General features: G+C 45.2%; 1 protein-coding gene across 1 annotated transcript in view; it reads left to right on the plus strand.

Annotated features, from left to right (window-relative positions):
* ABTB2 (ankyrin repeat and BTB (POZ) domain containing 2) overlaps positions 1 to 20,423 on the plus strand; it is a 134,406-nt gene extending 113,983 nt beyond the window's left edge. The window contains exons 5-17 of the mRNA XM_009886241.1: positions 3,924 to 4,089; positions 6,888 to 6,977; positions 7,447 to 7,548; positions 9,645 to 9,741; positions 10,876 to 11,011; positions 12,860 to 13,086; positions 13,834 to 14,012; positions 14,938 to 15,043; positions 15,168 to 15,270; positions 15,929 to 16,019; positions 17,825 to 17,893; positions 18,733 to 18,846; positions 20,226 to 20,423. Of these exons, the coding sequence (XP_009884543.1) occupies positions 3,924 to 4,089; positions 6,888 to 6,977; positions 7,447 to 7,548; positions 9,645 to 9,741; positions 10,876 to 11,011; positions 12,860 to 13,086; positions 13,834 to 14,012; positions 14,938 to 15,043; positions 15,168 to 15,270; positions 15,929 to 16,019; positions 17,825 to 17,893; positions 18,733 to 18,846; positions 20,226 to 20,423 (1,678 nt within the window). The remainder of the gene's footprint in view (positions 1 to 3,923; positions 4,090 to 6,887; positions 6,978 to 7,446; positions 7,549 to 9,644; positions 9,742 to 10,875; positions 11,012 to 12,859; positions 13,087 to 13,833; positions 14,013 to 14,937; positions 15,044 to 15,167; positions 15,271 to 15,928; positions 16,020 to 17,824; positions 17,894 to 18,732; positions 18,847 to 20,225) is intronic.
* The last annotated feature ends 6,846 nt before the right edge of the window (positions 20,424 to 27,269 follow it).

Here is a 27,269-nt window from a genome sequence, read left to right on the forward strand (position 1 = left end):
CTAATGGTGAGCTAAAAGGAAAGTGAGACAGTCTTTGTGAAAATGGGCTTCATCTCAGTAACTTCAAACGGAAGCCGTAATGACACAGCTACGAAATGAAGGTCTCGATAGAAATTCAGAGAGTCCAGAATAATGTAGGCAATAAAGAAAAGTGAGAAGCGGGTATGAAGGGCCTGAGCCACACTATGTGGGGTATTCAGGCATAAGATAATTCAGTTGCTGGGTTGTTAAGGGTTAGCAGTACTGGCCCAGGGAAGGAGTATGTTAGAGGTTTCTATCCAGTTTGTTGTTATTTCAGAAAGAATGGCGATTCTGTAAGAAAACTGAGATCTTTCACACTTTTTACCTCACGAAACTGTTCCTCCACAGGGTTGTGTGCAGCGTGCGTTCCCTGCAGGTGAATCAACTGCCGCTTTAAAGTAACACACATCATCTTTGTAGTAGAGTACAAAAATCGAAGTTAAGCTGGATCAGGTCCTTTTTCTGAACTGCCTTGCCTGAGTTTTATTTTCAGAGGTCTAAGGATGTTCTGTGATGTGTGGTACGACAGAAAGAGCATTCACTGTCTTTTTGCTGCATGAAAGATTTAAACTAACAGAAAAAAAAACCAACAAACCCCGCAAGGAGGGAGCAGTGCCTTGTTTCCAGTACCCATTATATGATCCTTTAAAGCAGTCATTTGTATCTGTCCATTACAGCACAGTTAAGGGGAAAGGAAATCTTGGAACTGAAGCCAGGTTTACCCCTGGCTTGCTGTGTGACTATATGCAAATTGCAACTCGCTTTTCCACATGATGCACAGGCTAAAAATGATATAATGATAGTTTCTTGCAGTGGTGATGCATCAGGTAGGGTATGTTGAAATCCCTGAAAGAGAAGTTGTGCAGAGAACAACGTATAATTAGTATAACCTGAAATTCAGACCTCTAATATCTGTTCTCTGACTCAGATTGCTTGGGCAGTGTAGTCTTCCACAACAACTGTTTGTGTCTTAGTGGGTGAAGCCTTCTAATAGGATGCTCGCAGTTTATGTTTGCCAGACAATTCATAAACATCTTCAGTACTCACCTGTTACTGCTTCAATGATGATATAAGTGGGGAGATGCTAGATTGCAGACAACTGTGTTTCTTTTCCACCTACTTAAATATAAATGTTGGGATTTTAATATTAAGCTATTATCACACGCTGCTTTTTTTATTATTATTTTTCTTTCCTCACTGCAGGCCAAATTTAAATCGTTCACTACTAGTAGTTCTACTTCTAGTAGTAGTTACAGCTTATGAAACCCAAAAAGCGCACTAGGCTCCTGGTCCCTCTTCAAGCCATCCCTTCCTAAGCTAGGACCCCAGCCCTGTCCTGGGGCGTTCCCTCCCCCGTGTCTCTAAGTCCCCCTTCGGTTCTTCAGCCTCTCCCCTGGGCACAGCTGGGTGTACGTGGGAGCTGCTCTCTGCGCGACTGCAGGAGCACCGGCTTTACTTTAGGAAGCGTGCAAGGGTTTGCCTCTCTTCTCCACGGGGTAACAACTCACACATGGAAAACCTGCTGCGGTTACAGCTGCTGCACAGCAGTTCTGTATATGTGAGCTCTCCCCACGGCTCTCGTAGGATGCTCTAACTTGTATCACACTCAAGAAGAAAAAGCAACTCTGCACCTATCATAGAGGCGCGTGCTGTCAAGCTACTGCTAGAGAACAGCAAGCACACTGGAACTTCTGTGTGGGCTGAGCCTGCAGGTCCCCCAGGAGTAAAGCTCACAAATTATAACCTCAAATTCTTGTGCCTGAACTGGGCTCCTGGCAGCTCTGCACCAAGAACTGCAGACCCCCTTTTCGCTGAGTCTCTCTGACAGCTCTGTGCCACTGTTTTGTGTAGCTGTTTGCTCTGCAGGGCTCACGGGTGAATCGTCCCCCCACCACCCTTGGTCCGACAGCACCTGTAATTAGCACCGGGTGGAATCAGGCCTGTTGGCAAAACAGAAATGATGTGCAAAGACAGGTACCATCCCTTCAAAAACTGAGGTTCACTGGATTGCGAGTGATGTCATTTTATTTCCCTTTTTTGGCATAGGATTCTTCTCTTCCTTCTTACTATTATAATACAAAGTCATTGCATCATATTCTACATAATATTGTAGCATCACGATACTCTACCAATTCCCTTAGTAGAACGAGATTACTAATCGACTAGCCTAGCTCTAGGATTTATGTCTATGTGCAGCATTAAGCCTGTTACCTTACTGTCCCCTTGCGCTCTGTACTGTACGTGTCCTCATCTAGTATCTGGGTGCTTCAGAGATCTCGTCTTCTGACCAAATATTTGTACTCAGCTGCCTCAGAGACACGTTTCATCTGCGGGTGTAGCTCCAAAGAGCTAGTGACTCCAAGACTGTCATTTTGCTTCCCTGCCCATTGTTCCCCAATTTGTACCCTGATGCAGTTTCCTTTCTGAAAGCAGCTGCGGCGAGATGCTGGTTTCCCCTCTACAATGGGAGCGGTCACCAGGCTGTGGAAGGATCTTTGTTAACTCAGCATATCGGTCACGGCATCTGCTCACCATTTGTCATCCACCACCGATGCAAGTTCAGAAGCATTAAAAATGACGAGCTGAATTAAAACGTGAATAAGATTCATCTTGAATCTTCTCCGTGAAGTGATGAGTGGTTTACTTCTCTGGCAGGCCGCACAAAGTTTCCAGAAGAGGTTAACCTTGTTGAAAGAATCTCATTTTTCAAAGGAACTCGGCGGGCTGATATCTCACTCTCTGAGAGTTTGCGCAAGAGCCTGTGCTGAAAACCAGACAAGTAGTAGAGAAGGCATTCGCCCTGAAATAACATCAAAGGGCCGACCAGATCGGTGCCCAGCTCCGACAGGAAACTCCTCCAATTTGGCAGTGTTTCTTCAGTGAAGGAGATACACTTCCAGGTTTGGAATTCAGAAGTCTCTGAGCAGATAACCAGAGGATTTACAGTAATCCCTGGGCGCCTTCCAAATGAGATAAAGGACATTTGATAGTCATCTAAAGGATAAGGATTTGATAGAGCCTCATAGAAATGTTAACACACTTCCTTTTATTGAGGCGTTGGAAAGGAGTACCTAAATTTCATTGTGATGTCTTTTTTTTTTTTTTTAATTTTTATTTTATTTTCCAGAAAAGAATAAGGATCATTATCTCCTTAAGAAATGCCTTTTATTTCAAATGCCTTTTATTATTTATTATTATTATAGCTAGTCTGGTAGACAGGCAGTGTAATTAATTGTTTCGTCCTAGAACTACACTGGTATTTTATTAGATACACTTTCTCTCCACCTCTTTCTCCTCTGTGCAATATGTTTGATGGACTATCCTATAACAAGCGGGAAAATATAAATATGCTATCCAAAATGTATACAGCTGATTATTTAAAGCAACTGGCTTTTGGTGGGGTTTTTTGTGAGCAGCAGAGCTAAGGAGACCTGGTTGCTGCAGGTTTGCAGCCTGTGACACTGGTCGCACCGCAATAACCTCTCTGCTGCAGTAACCCCGGTTGTCCCGGCACCCCTTCCCCTTTTGCTGGGTAAGATGTAGCAGAAGCGGTACCTGAGCCGGGGTGATGCAGGGAGTGAGGGGCTGGGTGGAAACTACCACTCTTGAGCAGGAGTAAGGATTTCTTCCTTGCCTTTCCCTCAGAAACCAATGAGCTTCCTCTATGTAGACCCTGTTTTTGCAGTGTTCACATGAACTTACTGTCTTTCTCGAAGAACTAAAACTTCTGTCTCCAGTATGAGTGAGGTTAGCCAATTTTTTCAGAAATGATAAAGCAGTGGGGAAGGTATACATAAGATAGGTAAAATCATGAAAATTCATGAACCTGATTTCTTAGGAGATGGAGCTAATAAAAAAACAAAACCAAAACAAAACCTCACAAATTTTGTTGTTCTTCACAGACCTGAATGCTGCTTTAGTTCCTTCCGGAGACTGGATGCTAAGGCTGCTACTGAAAAATTCCAGCAGGATCTGGGTTTCCGAATGCTAAACTGTGGAAGGACAGATCTGATCAACCAAGCAATCGATGCACTGGGACCTGACGGGGTTAACACTATGGACGATCAGGTATGCCATATCACCACACACACAAAAGCTCTTTGCATGCACAAATTGCGTGTGCCTTTCCACGTGGCAAATCAATAGACGAGGTCCTAAATGTGAGTTGCCTCTCCTAGGCTTTTCTAATTCTAGCTTGTGTTTTAGTCTGAAAATGTAACTCTTAAAAACCAAAAAAATAACCCCCCGAAGAGCCAGTCAAAGCCCTGAGTGCATTGTTTCTTTATCAGCTGGAATGTAGGTCTGTTCCTGGGATGGGCTGTCGCAGACTCTGATGGGAGACGGGTTAATACGCTGGCTACGAATGGAAAGTCTGATGTTGGCTTAATGCTAAGACAGTGTCAAAACAAAGTGGGTTTTGCCAGTGACACCCTCTTCTGGTTCAGCAGCCCGAATGCAGACTGGGTCAGTGAGGAGTGACCAAAAGGTGTTACAGTCTGATGGCTTTCAGGCGCGAAGTGAGTTACATGTTCTCAGTACAGTCTGGCATGTAAGAAACAGCCCCGAGAGCCCCCGTGGCATTGGTATCCGTTGGTATTAGTGTTGCTGATGTGTCTATTTTTTCATTTTTACCTGTTCCCTGCTCAGCTACATTGAACCATAGGGATGCGGTGGTCTGGGGAGTCTTTAGCTGCTTCTGCTTGTGCTGTCAGACCCATCAAGTAACAGCAGTCTGTTCTCTGGGGCATCATTCAATGCATTGAATTAGCTTTTAATTAAAAAAAAAAAAAAACAACCAAAAATCCAACACAACAAAACTCCTCCAAATAAACACTCATTATAGCTGTCACAGCAATGAGAATGATCTGTCATGTCTCGGAAACAATAGGATATTTATCAGTAGGAAGGATTTACATTCAAGTCGAGAGGTTTTGTCATAGACAGCATTTTACTGCAGTAACATTTCAAACCAAATTCTGAAACACGGTACTTTCCACCATCCTGTGATTTTAAAGGAAGTGTGAATGTGTACACAAATAGGAGCAGAAACTGCTCCTGCACAAGCTTCTATCTAGGTATGTATTGCCTTATTTACATATCCAGGACAAGGAGCTTTGTGGTCACAGAGGTGGGGCATGACATCATAAGTCCCCTTGATAATGACTTTATTGAAGTGACAAAGGTGGCAGATTTATATTGCGAAGGTCTACCGCTTAACTTCCTGTATTTATTTTTTTTTGTAAGTTTTTGCAGTTCTTGTTTATGTAGCCCTGAGGCCTTTTGTCCTCTCAAAGCAGATTATTTTGCATTGTCAACTTTACTATCCTAACACTGAGACTCTGGTGCTGAGACTCTCACTTCTCACTGCGGGATGTCTTTTTTACCTCTCCTCAGCCAGTCAGCAAACTGGGAGCTGTTTGGCTTTTTTATGCATAAAGACCCTGCGTTCTGTAGGCAACTCATTGGAAAGTTTGAGGAGTTTCTGCTGTCACTTATTTACGGTCTCGCTGTCATCCTGTTGATGTCATCCTCTAACCAGTCCTACTGTGAACAGGGGGATCGTAGCGTGCTGGCGGCTCTGTTCTCTTTGCAGAATGCTGCTCCCACATCTCAAAGCAGTGTTTTGGCACTGAGTGAGGAGGGCAAGACAGGCTCCCTCTGGAGACACTGCTGCTCTGAAATTCTCCAGTTAAGTGATTCTGGAGCAACTCGTCTCTGCAGCAAAGCGAGTGTCCTCCACCGCGCTACCAATCACAGGCAAAGTTAAATCCAGACTCCAGCAGTGACTCTGCCATAGCTGGAATATATATACTGAGGAACAAGCAGGGAATGCAAAATCGATACTAAAATAATAATTAAAAAAAAAGGTAAGGTAAGCCTATACAAACCAGGTAGTTTTAGAACCCTGACTGTGGCAGTACATATGGGCTTGTGTTTGCAGACCTGAGTTTTGAATTCTCAGTTAAGTTTACTTGTCTGTAATGGGAGCGGATCCTCCCAAGCCCCGCAAAAGCCAAACCCTCCCATCCCCTGAAACATCTTTGCAAAGTCACTGCCTCAAACGCAGGAAGATTGGAACTGTGGCTGTTTTGAAAAGATGCCTTTGCAGATACAAGGTCAGCACTCCTCAGTGTGAGATGTAATTCTGTTTTATGATACATGTCGGTCTCTAAAGATGAAGCTGTATTATTACACAATGAGCAGCAGAGAAGCTGCCGGTGAAAATTCAAACGCTCATAAAAATTAAGGGGGGGGGAAGCTGTATGATGCGAACAGGAATGGATTTTACTAGGCCATTTCCTTTCTGTCCTTGGCTACTTCTGGAATGAACTCCGTTAGGCTCATTTCTCTCATAATTCATCTCTGAGCCGTCATGGTTTGCTGCTTAAGTAGAGAGAGAGAGATTTATGGGATTGAAATGCTGAAATATTGCGGCAAATAGGATTTTAGCAATGGGGATAAGTTGCCAAATAAATTCATCTTGTGTATTTTTGTGTTGTTTTCTGCTTTCGGTTCATCTGGCTACAAATGATCCAAGAAATGGTATTTCTTTTTTGGCAGCCTTGAGAAAGCTCAAGAATTGTGGACAACACACAGCTGGGATTTTCAGTGATCCCTTTTGTATTCTTGCAGTTGTGTCCCCTGATGTTTTGTCCACATCACTTCCCAACACTAGTGAGTTGTGCCCACTCTGCATAGAAATCTAATGTTTTGAACATATACGTACGCTGTCCCTACACATGTGCACACCTGCGCGCACACACACACTCTCTGCTGTGCGTTAAGATTCAAGCTCACCATGTCCGTGACAGTTTCACTGTTGACAGGTATAGAATTATAACTTTCTTTTTTTCTTCTTCCCGAAGGGTATGACCCCACTAATGTATGCCTGTGCTGCTGGAGATGAAGCCATGGTCCAAATGCTTATAGATGCGGGAGCAAATTTAGATATACCAGTGAGTAACAGAGGACCCTCAGCCCGTAATTATTCATCTGTAAACTAATGAGAGCAGTTATGAAATCTCTCCTAGCAACTGAAGGCTTCATTTCTGGAAGCTTCTGAGCAAGCCACTTCTTTCAGAAATCATCGCTTCAGGGATTTGGGAGGGGGAAGATAACCTTCAAAACCTCTCGGAGCGCTCAGTGGCTCCAATTATGATTGGCATTGGCAAGTCTAATAGGCATGGTGGGGGTAAAGGGGCCTCTTCCCTGAAAGAGCTGCCACTAGGAGAAACCAATAAGCCCATTAAAAAGGCCCAGGGGACTGGACAGAGTGACTAGCGCCGGCAGTGTTCTCTAAACGGCGTAAGTTCCCATTCCCCGGGGTTGTCACTTACAAAGGAAAAAGCCACTTATGTACAATTCTAAAGATTATGGCAGACAGATACCGCAGTGGGTAATAACTACCTGGTTCCTTTCTCCCAGGTTCCCAGTACCTCTCCACGATACCCTTCAGTCCACCCTGACAGCCGGCACTGGACCGCTCTTACCTTTGCTGTCCTACATGGGCACATCTCTGTTGTTCAGGTAAGCAGAGGAAACCCCCCGGTCGGGAACCTTTACAGGAGACGGGGAGGGAGTGACGCGCAGCACCCTCGCTGTCGGCCCTCCTGAACACGAGGCCGTCACAGGTGCCATTTGGTGGAAGCCTTCTAAAAACCAATGAAAACACGCGTGTTTTGAAAATGACGAGAACGCAACCGATGCTTTTCTTGCGGAATTGTGAATTGATGACATAAGTCCTAGCGAGGCCTCGATAACAAAACACAGTATGTTTCCTTATTTTTCTTTGGTTTCAGCGTTGGTCCGTGGCTTACCGCTTCCAGCAGAATGCTGCACAATCGTTTCTTTGGTATTAGATAAACTAGTGCTTCATGCGGAGAGGTTACAGGCAGACTGCTTGATCAGGATGCTTTCTGACATTAGATGTTAATTGGTTTCTACATTTACATGTGCAAAAATTAAGCGTATGCTGATTTCTGCTCTAATGGCAGCAAATCATCTGTAACTTCCTTTATAATCCTCGCGAATTGCATGAACAAGGCTTAAGCTGTCGTGGGAGCTGAGCTGCTCGCATCCTCCCTGCTCCCTTTTCTGGGGAATTAACGAAGGGGGGCAGCAGAATGGGGTGGAGTCCTGGAAATTCAACCTGAACTTCAAGAGGAATTCAAAACTGATCACAGCAGATAGGGAATTGCTGGTGAATGTAATTACCCTTCTGCTCAAAAGGGGGGAAAAAAAAGTAAAAAAAAAAAAGTAAGCAAATGGAGGCTGTACACACTCATTTTTTGTTTGTGTATATTTACAAATAATCACAAAGATTAGATTCCACCCGGCAAATTGCCAGGGCAGCCTTTGGTATTACAAAGGTTGGACAGCCATAATTTACACGTCAGATAAGAGCGTGATTCTCCCGGGAGATGTAGCCGAGTATATCAAAGCTCCTGTTGGACTGCGTTACCCGCTATATTTGTTTCTTTTATTTTAGTTAAAACTTCTGAAGATTACTTTTTTAAATTTTTTTTTTTACTTGGCAACTATTATTAAAAGGGTAGATGTCAGCTTTTGCTAAAATTAGTGTATAAGATCACCTTTCCAGTTAAGGTCCACTGTGCAATACCTGCATGGAATAGCTGGCCTCTCCAGAGAGAAACGCAGCAGCCAATGGACCAGCAGTCATGCTCTGCAAAAGGTTTTATAATCAGAACGTGAATGTATAAGCTTTTCATGCCAAGGCCAAGGTCAGCACTAATTTGGGATGGCTGAAACTGTTAAATTGTGATGGTGTTACGGGGTACAGCCTGCTGGACTCCTTCGCCCAGTGGAGGAACCTCTGCTGGTGATGGGGCAGGGCTCATCCTCGCTGCCACGGGGGAGGGGCAGCACCCACACTCTGCACCTGCAAGAGCTGCTCAGAGTGCCCCGATGCAGCCTTCCAGCCCTACCCTGGCTATAAAAGGTCCCCATCATCTTGTAACCTTCTCCCCTTTGCCTGGGAGGGGGGTATGTTCCCTTGCGAGCAGCTCGGGGCATCCAGTGAAAGCAGGTTGGGTGGCAGCTGCAGGGCTTTGCCACACAGGGCCACCTCGCGCGGCTCCGCGAGCCAGGGAGACCAAGAGGCGTGTTTGGCCTCCAGGGCTAATTCCCTGGAGGAGCCCTGTTTCCTGCGCACAGCGTGAAACTAAATAAGATGGACTTCCTGTGCTGAAGAGAAGCTCTGATTGCAGAGCTCTTTGGGGTTGGGAAATTACAATTGTAAAACCATGTTCAAAAAGGAGATTTTTTTTTCTTATAAAAAAAAGGTAGGTGATGTTCTCTAAGCTGCCAGCTGAGCACCTTTCCAGCACAAACTCACTACTGAAAGCACAATAAAGCAAAAGAAAATAAGAAAACTCTAAATTGACATTCATGGGGGAGACTTTAGCCCAAGGCTGAGTGAGCAAATGCAAGAGAAATTTGCCTTGCAATAGATATTTCACTTTAGCCTTTGAGATGGTCCCTTTGTGTGTGTGCACTCTTCACTACCAATCTACTGGTTTTCCTTTCTAACACACAGCCCCTTCTGTTTGCTCTTTCTGAATTGCTCTTTTCTCAACTCTTTGTCCTTCGTGTGTCTGTTGCAGCTGCTCTTGGATGCTGGTGCCCACGTTGAGGGCTCTGCCGTGAACAGTGGAGAGGACAACTACGCCGAGACGCCGCTTCAGCTGGCTTCAGCCGCAGGTGAGCTCAGTGCAGCCTCAGCACACTCCATCTCTTGCTACCCCAGAATAACCACAGCCAACTCCCGCCTGGGTCCGGTGTCTGTAAATTGCATTAGGAATCGCTTTGCAATGCATTCTAAGGTACTGTAAAGATACCAAATGAGTAACACAGTGAGCTGGCTACTGAAAAGTCAGCATTTTTTTCATTTCTAAAACACTAGTAGGAAGCCCGTCTGGGCTGGCAGCAACTAACAGCTGTCGTCATGTGGCAAGAGCTCGATGGGCACTGGAGGAGCGTCTGCTTTTGCAACTAGTCCCAACACTCGCCTCCTGCCAGCGGCCTCTAGAGTAACGCTGACCGAAACAACTCCTTCGCACAGGGCACTGTCAAGAAACGTAAACCAGCTACTGTCTAGTCTAGGCATGCCTTGGATCTAAAGAACTTCCAGATGCAAAAATTAACAAGTTTAAATTCAGCCTGGGGAAAAGTAACTGCTATATAAAGAAATTTGTTTTATTAGTTTATTAAATACAAGTAAAATTCTGCATTTCTTCTGCCTGTCAGGAGAAGAGTTTAGCATTCTGTGAACAAGTTTGCACAAGCCTACAAGTACCTGTTGTTTTTCAACACTTTTCACCCCTGTTTTTACTTTTTTTTCCTTCATTTCTGTCTGCTTCATTTTTGTGCACTTATGAAGATGAGTCTCTGGCTTGCTCTGCGCCAAGCTTTATTGAAGGGATAAGGAAATGGCACCCACTCGTTGTGTGGGTCTCCTGCCACCCTCAGTGCTACGTCTAATGAGCAGGGTTGAAAGGAGGCCTGGCTGAACATGGGCTGCACCCATATACTTGTCTGGTTAAACTGGTTGTGTACGTCTCTGCTGGCGTGTATTGAGAGCACCAGACCAGTTTAATTCTCTTTTCATTCTTCCTCTAGCTAGTTGGGCATTATTAGGTAATTTAAGTGCTTGTGACTCAGTTTCTCTCTCTCAGATGTTAAGAACCCGAAGGTGTGCTTGCAGGATGCTCTAAAAGCCTCAGTTGGTACCATAAACATTGTTGGTGCGGTGTCTGTTGCCAGTCCTGTGTTATATGTTTTCACAGAGGTAATAGACATGGAATTGTTATGTTTCTGTCAATTTTTTTCCCCTAGGGAACTATGAGTTGGTCAGCTTATTGCTAAGTCGGGGTGCTGATCCACTTCTGAGTATGTTGGAAGTCAATGGTATGTCTTCATCGCTTCACGAAGATATGAATTGCTTCAGTCACTCAGCTGCACACGGGCACAGGTAAAGCTCCGTTCGTGTTCAGAAGAGGGTTTTTTTTTTTTTTTCCTAAGGCTACTGCTGTAGGGATTCCTGTGTGACTTTATATTACGTGTGTTATACCCAAAGCCCTGGGGCTGCAGTTCAGAAGATGGTGTTCAGGCTCTCCTGATAACAACCACTTTTAGCACAGCAGAGTTTCTCAGACTGTTCTGGTTCAGACGTAGGTAATGCCTTTTGAGTGTTTTGGGGAACTGAAGGATTCTTTAAACTGGTAGTTGCTCTCTGTTACAGCCCTTTGAGAAGAAATTACGCAAGACTTACATTATTCAGCAACTATAACTTGATAAAAGAAAGGGATTGTATTTCAGTCAAAAGCACAAAATACAGCAGAAAGATCTCTGCTTTTTTGCTTATTCTCTCACTTGCTGGTGGAGCTCTGCAGCACAGAGAGTGAGCAGGAGCTGGTTCTAGGCCATACGTGAGCAGACTAAGTTCAACCTGTGGGTAGGTTATGAGACAGTGGTTCGTGTTCTGAGACAGAATCTAATCGCGTTAAGGTGGCAAAAATAATATGCAGCAGAATTTGGTTGACTGCATCTCTGGTTTTTGGAAGGCTGATCAAGAGATCAGCCATTAAAATGCTGAAAAGTCAGACTGGGCCTTCCAACCCTGTTTGCAGCGTAGTTATTTAGAAATAAGACAGTACTTACAAACTTATCCAGAAATCCTTCCGTTCCCAGAAAAAATGTTAGTGTAACAAGCCAATTAAGACAGCCCTGAAGCCGCCCATGTAGATGGGCTGCGAGATCGCCACGGGGTCTTAGAGCTGGCCCTTCTATAGTAGCACGTTAAATAGTAGCTACCTTGCTTGAACACAGCTGTGCTTTAGAGTGGTGCCAAAACTGCACCTCCAGGTACATCGCACATCTGGATACACCAGGGAAAATAGCCCAAGCTCAAATGAGGCCCAACCTCTGCAAAGCTGGAACGGCCTAATGCAGTTATTTACAGTGTAAAACTACACAGACACTCTTCTGTTCCCAATTCTGTTCCCCTCCCACAGCCTTCTGCAACATCTAACCGGGCAGGGTGATCCTAGAGCACAAAATTAACTGGTTTTAGTCACAGCGAGTGGTGTGGGTGCAAAGAGAGCACCAGCTAGTGGCAATTCAGCATCACAGCTGAGCGCTCGGGTGGACTTCTTCGGCCGGGGAATGTGCGCTGCAGATGGCTCCAGCTGGCTGGAGGGACACCAGTGATGCAAGCTTTCTAAAGTGGCTGCACACAAACAAGCAAGTCTCTTTCTTGCAACTGCTGTGTGAAATTCCAAACCAAAAAAAATTCTCCCTGTATTTAGTGATGCAGAACTATCATCTTTTTACGGTTTCTATTTACTGACACAGGAAACGGGTCTGACTAACACAACGTAACAATGCTCAAAGATGGTCATTTGGGAAAGCAGCAAGGGTCTAACAGACGCTCTGCTAAATCTTACTTCAGAGCTTAAGATGTTACCACGCTTAGGGCTGGCAGAAGGACGCGTGCTTCTATGCCAAAGTATAGAGCGCAATAAAAACCAGTTTGCCCTAGAACTCTGAATTACACCCTGCTACCACTAAGGTACAGGAGCGTATTCCGTGTTTTTGCCCTTTCTTCCAGGGCATCAATTTCTAGCTTGTGGGATAGGGAAGAAGTGGTTTAAATGATCTTTAAGGTTCTTTCTAACCCCAACCCATTCTATGAAATGCTGCTCCTTATCTGCCAGCTGTCTATTATTTACTAAGCCAGACCCCTAAACCCAAATCTCCATAGTCCTGTCTGAATTGTTGATATTTCATTTAATAAGGGATATCTCTTCTACCTCCTCAGGAACGTTCTGCGCAAGCTCCTGACCCAGCCCCAGCAACTGAAGGGAGATGTCCTCTCACTGGAGGAGATTTTAGCTGAGGGAGTGGAGAGCGACACCTCCAGCCAGGGCAGCTCCAGCGAGGGGCAAGTCAGGCTGTGTAAAACAAGAATGAAGGCTCTGCAGGAGGCCATGTATTACAGCGCTGAGCACGGCTACGTGGACATCACCATGGAGCTCAGGGCACTCGGTAAGGTGTTTTCTTTTTTAAGTATTGTGCACGTTTAAGGCATGAAAAGCTTTTTCCTCTGCCCCTTTCACTTGAAGAATATGTAACCCTGACTGCAAAGCTATCCCAAGCTCACGGGAACGAGCTGTCTAATTTAACAAAAAAAGCATTAAGGCTCCTCACAATTTTTTTTCAAATTTCCACTGATCTAGGATGTCCCTTACTTTTGGCAGGATCCTCTGTTCCCAAGTATCAAAAGCATGTCTCTTCATCAGATACTGACGCCTAAAATTCAGTGTTAAAGAGGGTGGTCTCAAAAACAAAGACAACATCAGAGATTAAATGGTTTAAGGTGAAACAATAGATTTGATCTAAAGGTAGGAAAGAGAAGCTTTGAAGCTTGTGTGTCTAGCCGGGTACAGGTAAGCAGGAGAAAAGACCTCACACCATGTTTGTGTAGGGTGAGGTATTCTTACAAGTTCAGTTCAAATTTATTTTGTAGTTCTAACTAATCATGAAGCTAAATATACAACAGGAGTCTCCAACTTACAGTCCTGGTACCAGTCCTCTGCTGCTGTAGATAAGTCACTTAATCTGTCAACGACCCAGTTCAGTCACATCCTAACAGCAGATACATTTTTGTCTTGATATTAAAGGTATGTAAACATCTACTTCAGGGTCGCCAACCGTTAGTAATAGCAGCAGGAGGATCTACTCACGGGTACCTCAGCAAATCATCTCTCACTGTCCTTTTTGCTGTGGCTACAGGAGTCCCATGGAAACTCCACGTGTGGATCGAGTCACTACGGACAACCTTCTACCAGTCTCGTTACTCAGTCGTACAGACCCTCTTACGGGAATTTGTCACCATTAAAGAAGAGGACTATAATGAAGAACTGGTTAATGAAGGGTTGCAGCTCATGTTCGATATCCTCAAAACCAGCAAAGTAATTATTAGTTTTGTAACAGTATCAAAGTCAAGCGTTTGGGTTTTGCTATCGAACAAGGTAGTGCACAACAAGAACAAGCGAATGCCTATGCAAAGTCCCCAAGGAGTTACGGTATGAAAATGGCCCTGATATGAATTTAGATAAATGCTATACAGCCCACAAAAGCAGTCCTCACCGTAAAGACATTCATTTCAATAGAAGCGAAAGCTGTTCTGTAGACGTCCTGTTCAGCAACTGGCTTTTGAAACCATGTGATTGGAAGAGGAAGAGGTATCACAACAGTACTGGGCAATTCAGGTTCTCTCAATAGTATCTTCTAGGAGTTTTCTGAACGATGCTTTTGTTCAATGACATTTTCCTTCTATTTTTCTTTTATTTAAAGGTTGCTTATGGCTGGGGTTTCATTGCTTTCCAAGGCACGCCTAGGACAGATTTGATCCCCGGCAGATAGTTCAGCTGTCTCATTTTGCAGACAAGTTCCCCCAGTCTCTACCATGTTCTCTTCAAGAGGCTGTTCCCTACAACACTCATTGTAGCTGACCTTTAAATTAAAAGCAAGAGATATAACTGACTAACTAAAAACAATTGCAAACCAGGAGCCAGAACTTGGTATTTGACAATGAACTAATATCATGAATCAAACCTTGCTGAGAACACAGTTGTGGGCTTACCTGCTGCAGACAAGGGGAAGGATGAGCTGATAGCGATGGGCTCTTTTTCCCTTGGCAGAGGTTGGCCCATAAACTGTTGCTGAGAGAATTCCATCAGAGCATCCTTGTTCAGATCGTGCTCTTATCCCTCTGTTTGGAGGTTATTCTTTTAGAGAGCAGTTGCTATAAGCCTCAAGTGAACTGTTATAGCATGTTTGAAACCTGCTCAATACAAAGTGCCGATTGATGATACCCGTTTATTCTCCTTACAGAATGACTCTATCAATCAGCAGCTTGCATCCATCTTCACCCACTGCTACGGCAGCAGCCCGATACCCAGCATTCCTGAAATCCGGAAGACACTCCCAGCTCGGCTAGGTAAGATGCTCACCTAAACAGTGAAATTCTTGAGATTTTTTTAATATTTTTTTTTTTTTAAAAGCATCCAGAGTCTCACAAAATATTCACCCTCTTTTTTTTTTTTTTCTCCTTACCCCAACAGATCCTCACTTCCTAAACAATAAAGAAATGTCTGACGTAACTTTCTTAGTAGAAGGAAAGCTATTTTATGCACACAAAGTCCTGCTGGTTACTGCATCTAACAGGTGAGTTGCTTTCCATCGCCAAGTACAGAGGTTTGCTGCTTTATTCCCTCATTTGTGTGACCGGCCCCCAGTCACCCATTGTGGCAAGACAGCCACTAAGGATACGGACTACAGACCGTAATTCAGGTCTGCAGGACCAAACCACGTCTTCTTTGCTACTGTTAAGAACCATAGGAGAGTGAAGATGAGCCACTCCTAGGACGTGTTAGATTCCCGGAGCTCTACTGAGATAAACTAACCAGTAATTATCCCTAAAAACCTGTGCAGGAGTTGGAGTGTACATCTCCAACTGTTCACTGCCTTTCCCTTCCCCCTCTCGGGAGTTTGCTCACTAGAGCTACGCTTGCTCCAGAGTTCCTGGAAGCCTCACCCCTGACCTGGTACGCTCGCAGTTACTAATTTCCTTCTCTGTTATTGGCATACTAACAGTGTTTTGCAGCTATTATAGGGTGGGACTGGATCAGACCCAAGCGATTTACAGGTTAAGTTGTCCCGGAAGTTCTAAACTAATTGTCATAAAATTGAAAGAAATGTTTCCGTTCTCAACTTGCAAGCAAGAACAAGGAAGGATCTTTATCTTCCCCTTGCTGAGGCTGTTCCTCAGTAGGTAATGAGGATGTGAAGCACTAATACAGAAATCTATTAAAACCATTCTCAGGTTTAAGACGCTAATGACCAATAAAACAGAACATGACAGCCACGGCAGCAAGACTGTTGAAATCAGTGATATGAAATACAATATTTTCAAGGTATGTGACTTACTCTACCTTTTCTTTGTTCTTTTCATCTTTTCACATATTTGGAAGCTAAGAGGGCCAAGGCCTAATATCGCAGGTAATTTACAAGCAGAGCTGGAGTTCGTTTCAGCACACCTGTATTTCAGGAGTATTCTGATCTTTGGCAAAACTTTCCAGCTAGGACCAACCTGAAAACAGAAACCTCCAGCCTATAGTCTCATTTTCCTGCTAGGCAGCTGCCTCCTCAATGAAGCAGAAGCTAGTCTGCTACTGAAAGTAGTTTTAGACTTTTAAGACACCATTTTCACACTTTTTAAGGCACTGCTTTCATGCTGTGCTAAGCAAAAAGTACACTTATTTACAGCAGGTGGACTGCCAGGCTTTGTATTAAGTCAAATCAGATGATCAGAAATCAATGGTGTCCCTTTCAAGAAAGGCTCAAAATTGAGAATTGCACTTTGCTTTTAGGACATTTCCATATTTAGTGGACTTGAGGGAGGTTCATTCACGATGGCGAGAAAGTAGGTTACTTAACACACACCCGAGGAAAAAGACAAGTCAGTGAAATGTGATAGTTCAGTTACTCCAGCTTTCCAGTTCTGCATTGCAAATTTGGATGGTACAGAAGAGGGAAAGCTGAAGTGCAGAATAGGTGGTGAAACTGTTTCACTACAGGATTGAGGCTTTTTGTCTCTTTATAAGCAAACAAAACAGCAAAGCTGTTGGTCAGCAGTGCCATCACCTCACGTAGAGGGAATGAAGTTGACCATAAGAACATCTTTGTTCTACTTGAAAGGGGCTATACAAGTTTTGTGTTGGATAGATGACACCCAAATTTTGCAGCTCAGGCCATGAAAAAAAAAAAATATTGAAATAAGTCTCCTTAACAACACTTTTACATCAAACAGTTTCTAAAGATAAACATCTGCTTCACGGGAGAGAGCAACAGATGAAAAAGAACTGAAACAGTGAATTACTTCATGGAATTAAACAATTTGATGGTGAATAAAATCAGATGAGTTAAGGAGATGATGGTGTTGTACAGCAGTCTCGGTTATGGCGCATGGAGGATGCGGATCTGTGTTCTGCTCAGGGCTCTGCTGGAAAGCAGCTTTGCTCCCCCGTAATTCCGTTATACACATAAGGCAATTTTAAAAGTAGAAGCTTAGTTTTGTTACCACTACTGTGAGAAACGGTAAGCGCAGCACGCAATCCCCACACCTGCTTACCCAGGACACGGGAACGACTTCTCTTTCCCACCCCAAATCTAGTCGTTCCCTCGATAAGACAGCGCTGGTTTAGCTGGGGGTGTGCACATGCAGATCAAAGAGCAGAAGCTGCCTCTTGCTCTCCCTGCAAACAATTAGGCCTTTTCCTCTGGCCCTGATGGGGGGCTGGAAGCTGATTAGAAGCACAGCAGGGGAGGCAAGTGGCTGGGAGGTCCCCGAGACACACATGCTCATGGCGTGGCGGTTTCGCGCTCCCGCTAGCTGGCAGCTCTGCGTGTGACCGGCCTGCAGGGCTTTACAGAACCGGATCCAAGGATCCGTTCTACAAGGACATTCGTGTTGCTTGGAGACACGCTGTCACCCTCGGCCTAAAATCCTCAACAGGGCCCTTTTCAGAGCCCGAGGAAGAAAAGTATTAGAAAGCAGCAGATTTGCAACACTAGGGAAAAAAAAAAAAAAGGCCACAGTGGAGGCGAGAGCCAGCACACCACGCAGTTCCCGTCTGCTCAGGAAGGGGAGCACAGCCATTCACGGCCCCTTCTGACTTCAGCGATAACAGCTTCATGCCTGGCCTTCTTCCCATTTCAGATGCTGATGCAGTATTTATACTATGGAGGAACCGAATCTATGGAAATTCCCACCACTGATATCTTAGAGGTGAGAGCGTTTTCTTCTAAGTCTTGCCAAGCGCACCGGGGCACAAACAGAGCTTGAAAGGCAGAACGCAGGAGCCGACAGCATGCTGCCAAGCCAGGAGTATACTTAACACTTTGAAATGAGCTTAAGTTTCAAAACACTATTGCTTGGAAATAAGAACTACCAATTACGTTTTATTATGTCCATGAGATGCTGGAGGGAGACAAATCACTACAATGTTTTTGGTACCCAGAGTTGGGTGGAAGCCTTCTTTGCATGTCCTCTCTGTTCTGGGAGAAGGCAGCAGACGTGCTGCGTTTTTGGTGGGGCACAGAAAAGGCACAGGTGATGCGGCAGCTCTGGTGCCCACAGTCAGGCCAAACACCGCGGGGCTGGAGACTGGAGAGAAACAGCCGAGTTCAGACTGAACTTGTGCAGAGCAGCTGACGGTACGGCAAAGGACGGACTAAGAGCACTCTGCATTACAAATTGGCCCTTCTACAATAACACTGCTCGGTCACAGGTAGTCTGGTGAAATTAAAGCTTGACGCTAAAGACTACACACAACTATTTTTTCTGAGGAAAAGGGGGCTTTGAGCAGTCTAGCGCTCACGTGGCACGGTGACAGAGGGTGGCACAAATACACTTCCTGCAGAAGGAGAAAGCCTTTGCTAAGAGGGGAAATCTGTGTGGCACTTTAGCCAGGCATCGAGTGGCCTTTCTGCTCTTTCATGAGGACTTGGCCATTAAGACAGGGAGTGGGAGAGCGTTCAGAGAGGAAATCATCAGTTCTGTCTGTTTGTCTCCCCTAAGCCTTTCAAGGCTCATGATCTCAAATAGCTTCTCTCTTGTCCTGATAGCTGTTGTCGGCTGCCAGCCTGTTTCAACTGGACGGCCTCCAGAGACACTGCGAAATCCTCTGTGCCCAGACGATCAGCTTGGAGAACTCTGTTAACATCTATAAATATGCAAAGGTAACTGCCTTATTTAAGAATAACAATGAAACAGCATGTATGCTGTCTGCAGTCTCGGTTCGGTAACTAAATACAACCGGCACAGAGCGGGCACCTGCTTTGCCGGTAACTCTACCCCAACCGCAACCACAAGTGAGATGTTGTATCCAAGTTCCACTCTGTAAAGTCCTGCACAGCCCTAGTATGTTTTCTTGTCTAAAGCAATCACGGATGAAATTGATGCGAGATCCCTACAGACCAGGGGAGAGGTGTCTTAGCAGGCTGATGCAGCAACATCAGCAAAGCCCGAGAGATTCAAACCCTCAGAGCAGCAGGGGCAATTGATCATAGTACAGCAACTAAGAGGTAAACCCTTTCCTAGCGCTCCTACTGCTAAAATACATTCTTTACAGCTCCAGAACTAGCATAAGCTCTTGTGAGACATAGATATTCAACCCTATAGCAAATAACCCATGTTATCAATAACTTCATAGAGAAATCCTCTGCCATTCCTGGAAGCTTGCAGGGTCAAACCCCTTAAAGACTACACAAAGGGCTGATAACGATGCGCGTATTTACGCTGTGATGCACTGATCCTTTATCCATTCCTGCCTCTCACACTGGGCCATTTTTTCCCCACAGAATGGAGGCTGGATTCTTTCCAGACCTAAAATGAACAGTATACAGTGGTAGAGAGGGGGAAGGGAGCATTCCCTACTGGCCTTTAGTACTTTTCCTTAAATTACTATTTGCACAAAGTTCCCAGAGATGGGATGTGTGTGTGCACAGCACTTCTTAATACTGAACTTGAGTTTCATTGTCCTCCTATTACTGAGCTTCCCCCACTGGCTCTGGGAAGCAAAGGGAACCAGATCACTGCCAGAAATCCACCTAACATGCTTTAGAATTGTAACATCCCTATTTTCCTACATTCAGCTCCTTTTCCTAGGAGTTAGGCTCACATCCTACGAGCCATATTCTTACTGCCACGAGCTGTGCATGCCATCTGGCAGCGCAGCGTTTTATGTTGCGGCACACGAACTCCCCGCTTGCGCAGCTAAACAGGTATCTTGGCCACTTCATCAGCCAGCTGCTCTGCTCCTTTAAGAGAAAGAGACCGGAGCGTGCACCAGTGGCTCTGCCAACAGCAGGCCAGCAGGGGAAGGAATTAAAAAAAGCTTGAATGCCTCCCTGCTCACACCTGTGCCTGCAAAGAGCACCAAAAGAAATTATTAGCCATCACCTGTCCTACCTTCGGTGCTTCTTCCACTGTTATTACCGTCTTTTTTCCATCTTAGAAAACATTAAAGGGGAAAAAGCATTAGAAATGAGAAGCTCGGGCATGTCCTTTAGGTCAGCGACATACAGAAAAGGTTAATTGATCTTCCTCTCCTCTGCAGATTCACAACGCGCCTGAGCTAGCCTCTTTTTGTGAAGGCTTCTTCCTCAAACACATGAGCTCTCTTCTAGAGCAGGACTCATTCAAACAGCTGATCTACAGCCGGAACAGCAAAGTGCAAGGCCTGGACCCTCTGCGGGACTTGCAGACAGCCCTGGCCGGCCGCCTGCACTCTGTGTACGTCACCTCCAGGGTGTGAAGCAGGAACGCGGCAGTGGCAGGAGCACTGGTTCAAACTGCACGGGGACACGTCGGCAGGCAAAGCTGTGGCGTTCCTGTTTGCGTTCTGGATCTTGCCGAAAGTCCCCTACAAGAGATACCCCCTAGGCCAAGGGTGCTGTGCCTCGTCCCGCTGACGGAGGGGGAGCTGGCTTCTCTGTGCTACTACTGTCACAGAAACACTGTCACAGCGCAAACAAGAACTGAGGATGCTGCAAGTGAAGAACCTCAACCGAAGAGATCAACGCTGCCATTTAAACAAGCACAACACGGGGCTGTAGAGAAGCGAGGCAAATTACCTAGACCCAACACCTAATATGTAGTCTCAAGTGTCTGTCTCCACACCATAATGGCCACCTAGTTCATACACATAGATGTTTTACTTGTAAAAAGGCTGCATAGAAGGAGTTTTCTAATCCTATGGATCGCTGCCCGTTCAATGAGTCATCTGTCTGAACACAAAGGCTGGCGTACACAAACTGCTTCACCGTTGTAATAAACACCAGTGTCTACACATGTCAAGAGGCTCTGACATAAGTTTTCCCCCAAACTGTTTGCACCTTGAGAGAGAGAGATTTTGTAGATGTTCAAAGCTGAGTAGAAACTAATACTAACTCTGAAATTACTCACTCTTTAAACCTAATATGAAGAACTGAGCTAGGGCAGAGAGAATTGGGGTTTTGTATTTTTTTTAACACAATTTCACTGTGCTAGTTGTTAATCTGGATCCATTTTGAAGAGGGAAAAGACAACTGTCTACCCTTTCACTATCAAGGTCCAACAGTCCCAATAACCATCACCTTAAAAACCTGTTCCTGAACGTTATCTGTGAGATCCAACACCATAAAGGATGTTTTCCAAAAGACTCAGGTGTAGTAGGAACTAGCACTATGCTGAAAAACTGTCCAATAGCATAAACAGCAATAAAAATCTGCTAGAGACCTCAAGGAACATACATCTTAATGGTTTGTTCTCTCTCTGGAGCTAGTTGGGATTAGACGCTCTGACCTCTAGTCTCCACTTGCACAGCCTCATCCATGGAATGATGTTGATTCCACAGATATGCTACCTCAGGGGGGACTGGGCACAGTGCACACCGGACTGGTTCCTGGAGGTAGGCTGCAGGCTGACATTAAGGCTGCAGCACTTAAACAAGATGCCTCAGCTCAAATTTGTCCCTTGTTCCCAGCAGACAGATGTTTCTGGTCCAAAAGGACTCATTCTAGGCTTCCTTCTAGCTGACTCAGAAGAACTAAAAGGAGCCACTTCAATCTATAGCTTTGAGTCTGAAGCAGCGGTTTTGCACGTGTTTTTTCATTTTAAATAATCCCAGCCGTAGGCCGGCAGTTAGTTGTGCAAAAACACAAACCTTGCTCTTACCAATAGCTTTAAGGGAAGACCTCCAGATACTCCCACTGATCTTTGTTAGCCCCCACCAAAAGCATTCGCTAAGATGTTTTCATTCGATGTAGGTGGGCGAAGGAGAAGAGGAAGCCAAGTTTTCAGTGGAGAACTACTGCTTCTTAGAAATTCAACAATTAATACTGTAGCTGAACACACTGGAGAAGCAGGCTCAGCTGCGCCCGAGCTCCAAAGCACAACACAGACATGGTTTAGGCAGATGAAGGGAACGAGAATGAACCACAGCATCTCCCAACAAATCCATCAAAATCTGACATCACCTCATTCCTAAAGGATTTACAAAAGAGGCATATTGCACGCAAGGATCAGAATGATTAGTGTGGGCTCAGTACGCTGACAGACACGTTAGGCAGGGCACGCTCCAATCTGTGCTTTCGGTACACACCCACTTCTGAAGATCACCAGCTCCAATAACCCTATTTATTATCAGAAAGCCATACAGGTGTTTCAAAATTATCACTGGTCTGCCTGAAAACTACCACAAAAGGCTTTATCTTGGAAAGTATTTTCAAGTAGCTGCTCCAGCTATCTGTACAAATATGTAGGTCCTCTCTTGTTGCTGTAATATTACAATGCTTTGTTAATTGTACATTACTGTTGTCATTTATGTAAATGTACCAGGATTTTATTAACAACGTAATTTTAAAATACACAGCCGCTGTTATTTATTCCGTTCTTCTAACAACGAGAAAAAGCGTAGTTAAAGACACTGCTGTGGAAAAGGCCATTGCAGCTTTAGCATCTTAAATTTGGTTTGGTATACATACCCAATTTTACACTTTAAAACAAGGGATAAAGAGGCATTCCTTTCCCCTTCCTAAGCTCAAACATTTTTTTGCAGTAATAAGTTGAACTTGTAATTTCCCTAGCTGAAGTAAGTTTACCTGTTTTCCATCGAAAAGCAGTAGACGAGATCGTGAGGGTTAAAGCAACTATTAACCTAGAGGTATTCAAGCAGTCCTCACAAGTTAAACATCTGATTCACTCCCTCCCAAATGCTAACAAAGAAAACGGGGAAAAAGCAGGTAACGCTTCTTTCCCGAGTCACCTCGGAACCCCAAAGGCTAAAAGGGCTCCGGCTGGTGCGCTGTGCCTCGTGCTTCGCTCTGGCAGCAGCAAAGAGCATTTAAGAACGCTCTGACAGTCACACCGAGTCGGGCACGCAGCAGCAGCACAAGCAAGGGCATTTATTTATCTACCAGGTAAGAAGTATGTAGGTGTAAGAGCAAGACTTTGATCCAGAACTATTTATTTTTTTTTCCCCTCCCTTAAGTTTACCCCATAAATCTTGGCAGACGCCTACAGAGTTTGGGGCTAATGGCTGAGCTGTAACTCTGAAATTTGGTGCTACCTGTACAGGACTCAAATACTTTCTTCAGACACAAAGCACATTTCAGAGGAAACCATTAATACGGCCAGAACCTGGACTTGGCTGCTGAGAAGCTCTTTGTAATTGTTTCTTTCCTTCAATTTCCTACCACACATCCAAACAAAGGGAACCCTGCGGCGTATCTCTCTGCTGTAGCAAGAGCTGAAATACAGTTCTATAATAAATTACCGTCACAGGCATTTCTTAGCATTTGATTTACATCACCCGAGAGCAGTCTGCTGGGAATGATACACCAGCGTGCTTTCTCTTGCGCTGTGCCCTTACACCAGCACGCCTGGAAACCCACCAATACAAACACCAACTTGTTCTCAAGAATCATGGAATACAAACACCCAAGATTCCCTTTGGAGCACTTTTACTCTAACAAGTAGATTAAATAGAAATTTCTTACGAATGTATTGCATACCGCCTCTGTTTTACACAGTGCTGCCCTTGGCGTCCTAGAAAGTAACACAGCAGAGTTTGCCCAGCTTTGGGGAAGCGCAAAACTTTGCTGGCCATAATTATATTATTTCAGGGAGCAGAGGAAATAAATGGAGCTCACACATCTGCCCGAACATGCTCGATGACTCTCGGACTAAAATAAAACCTTTTTGCTTTACAATAAGCCTTTGCACAGCAGGCAAGCGCTGGCTAATGCAGCACCGCTACTAACTGGCCCTTTGCCCTCACCAAATGCTGCCCAAGCAACCAGACATTGCTTCCCGCACCTGCCAGAGCGGAGACAGCCGAGGGGACACAAGAGGGAGAAAAAAAAACAAGAGAGTGGCAACTCCCTTGAGGAACAGGGGCAGCAAGCTGCTGTCGCCACTGCCCGTGGCAGAGAAGAGAACTCAAAAGCTAGATTTGCCTCCCCGCAGGGCAGATTTTGAGTATAAGGGGTCCATGAATCCACAGGAGAGCAAATAGAATATTGCACTCAGCCCTGTTTGCCCAAGCAAAAGAGGGGCAGAAAAAAAGGTTCGTCATACGATGAAAACCCCACAGCACAGCAGGGAAAAAGGCCTTGCGAGCAGCAACGCAGATCGGCCCAGCCCCAGAGCTGGAGTCATCTCGCTGCTACCCATTTTCCGACTGTTTGTAACCAGAAAATGAGCAGGGCAGTTCACAGCGGGGCAGCTACAGCACTGCCCTCACGCACAGAGCAGTCAAAGCTCATTCATTGGTTCGCATACGCACTCACTGGATGGACACTTACTAGACCGAGCGCTGGATTTCACCCAACACTCCCATCTCCACCTCGAGCCCCGGCAGGAGAAGGCTGCCTGTGTCCCTCACCACCTCTCTCCACCCTCAGCCTCCACGCGCCTGCTAACAGAAAGCAGTCGTTCGAAAACACACGCCACGAGGTGCAAGTAGTTTTAGGGCCCCTACCAAGAGACAGGCTCATGGTTCTGAGACTACACAGGGGAGAAGTAGTGATGTAGCCAAACAAAAATCCAGCTGTGGAAGCAAAAAAACCCTCCCAAGACAGTATCACAATGGCCAAATGGAAAAGCCGTAACTTCCTCCTGCCCCTGCTACGCCTTGCCCTTATCCAGTACACCAGTCTCCGCTTCCCAGCCAGCTCGCTTCACCCTCACACAGCTGCAGGAGGCAAGAGCCCTCCTAAAAGCACAGCCAGCTCGCAGCAGCAGGGAAGATCCTCGGCTTCACTGGTTTTACTTCCTCCCAGATGATACCTCGCAGAGGTCAGCTCGCTCCAGCTGTCAAAATAGCTCACGGGTCTCCAAGCAAGCAGGATGATTCCACTGACAACTAGGTCACATCTACCCACCACCTGCAGAGAGCTGCTCAGCTATACGTGGCTTTCCCATTTTGCTCCAATTAGCCACAGTACTCCATCACTGCGGGCAAACCAGCTCGCTTGGGCACAGGAGAGAGTGAACCTACAGCAACGTGACAGACAAGCGATCCGGGAAGCACTGGAAAAGAGGCCAAAAGCTGACCTCGTAGGTTTAAAACATGGCCTGAGACACTAATGCATTTGGTTACTGGGTTGCGCAAAGACCTGTTCCCCTCTCTAGGAAAGGAGGAGGCACGGACAGCCGAGCCGGCTTTGCCCGCGGTTAAGTGCATGTGCTGCAATTAGCAGTGCACCAGCCTCCTTCGAGCATTCACAGCCCCATCTGCAGGGGATCCGGCTACAGAAAGAGTAGGAACCTGCTCTAGTCGGAGGGAAACTTAAGCTCAAAACCAACCAACCCAACCCTAAAATCCAAAGATACAGAACTCGCTCTCTTCTCAGCTCCCACGTCGCCTGGCATTTTTAGTGCACTTCTGGCTACAGGAAGACAGGCGTTCTTGCTTTGTTGTTGGACTGCATTCAAGTAGCCCTTACTCTAGCTGGAATTTTAACCCAGCTTGACTGATGGAAAGCACAGACAGAGGAAAATGTGGTTTGACTAGACTTGTTAAAAAAATAAAAATAAGAAAATCCACATCTCACTTATTTTAGTATCTGAGGGCTTTTTTTCCACTTTGCTGTTCAAAGAGCAATAGACAGGCAGAGGAATCCAAAAAGCTGCCAGAAATCATAAAATGTACACGGGAAACCTGAAAAAGAACGGTTCAACTGAATACACACGTTTTCTGTAGAAACAGCAAAATTCTCCTTAAATACAACTCCCACTCAGAAATGGAGGGGCACGCGTGCAGCTCAAACCCTCCAAGTCTTTTACAGCACCTACAGTACACCTAATTCAGACAACAGAGCAAGAATTACTACAGCCTACGGAAGGCAATGGAGGCAGCTCTAGAAAGACGCCAGCTAAATAGTAAAATCCTAGTTTGCTTGAAGAATCCAGTTTAATTTTGCCTATCTTCCACCTTGATTTACAGACAATTTACAGGAAGTCTTGGCTGGACTTTAAATATTTTTATAGAACAGCTCCTACCCAGCCTGCCACCGTGAATGCTTCCAATGCACTTTACCCAAGACAGTGCCAGTAAGTCAGGCGTCGAAGTTTTTATGACTGCTGCCTACTACCACGAGACCGTATTTCCACGAAACAACCAGAAAGCTCAGTCTGACTTAAGGCTTACACAGGAACAGCTTCATCACGACCACGAGCAGGTCACAGCTTTGGCACAGTCCCAGCAGAAGCAGAGGACAATTGAATTCATACACCATTTCATAACTATTTAGCACAGCCTTAGAAATAAAGAGAAGCTTTAGCATGTTTTTCATATAAATATGAACTTTTTTTGAACTTCTTGGCCCTTTGGTCGTCACCTTAGCCATTAAAAAACAGAAACCAATTTCAGAGCCCTAAAAGCACATGGGTGTTCTACAATAAAACTTCTCTTAAACCTTAGTTTTGAACCTATTAGCAGAACTGGAGTTTAACAGCCCTCCCGAGACATGCATTGTAATTCACACCGCTTCTACATTTTAAGGAAGTTCAATCAGCAGTTTCTTAGCACAAGAAGTAATGCGCAATAAAAAAACCCAACCTTCTGATACTCTCACCTATTAGACAGTAAGACCCAGAGCAAGTAAAACACTACCACCTGGGTGAACAAATCCAGCAATCTGCATAGGTTAGAGAATCTGCGATAATCACTGCTGCTTTATTAGTGCAAAGTTTCAACACACATTAAAAGGACTCTAAAAGTGTTTAAAGCTTTGACTTGCAGCCTGTTAAATCACAGCTGAATCTCATCAAGCAGAGCATATGCAGTGGGCAAGCCAACAATAAGCAGTCGGTAACCATTTGATACCAATTCCTTACCTGACTACTACACTTCAAGCACATCTTTGTCATTCCCCTTCCTCAAATGGCTAAAGGATGTGACTGGCTCGGGACAATCCATAAAAAGACCTTTTACTACAACAACCATCCCTCAGACAAATGTGACCAACTCGATAGGTTTCTGCATTGAGCTAAGAAAGACACTGGAAAACCACAGTCCTACAGGTATCTGTGGGAAATGTGGTTCCGATGCTGCAGAGTGCCTGGGCTAGCGACCAGCTTCCAGGGCCAGCCATCCAGCCACACGACCCCCATTTGT

This window comes from Charadrius vociferus, unplaced genomic scaffold (assembly GCF_000708025.1).
Source record: "Charadrius vociferus isolate BGI_N301 unplaced genomic scaffold, ASM70802v2 scaffold115, whole genome shotgun sequence".
Lineage (NCBI taxonomy): Eukaryota > Metazoa > Chordata > Aves > Charadriiformes > Charadriidae > Charadrius > Charadrius vociferus.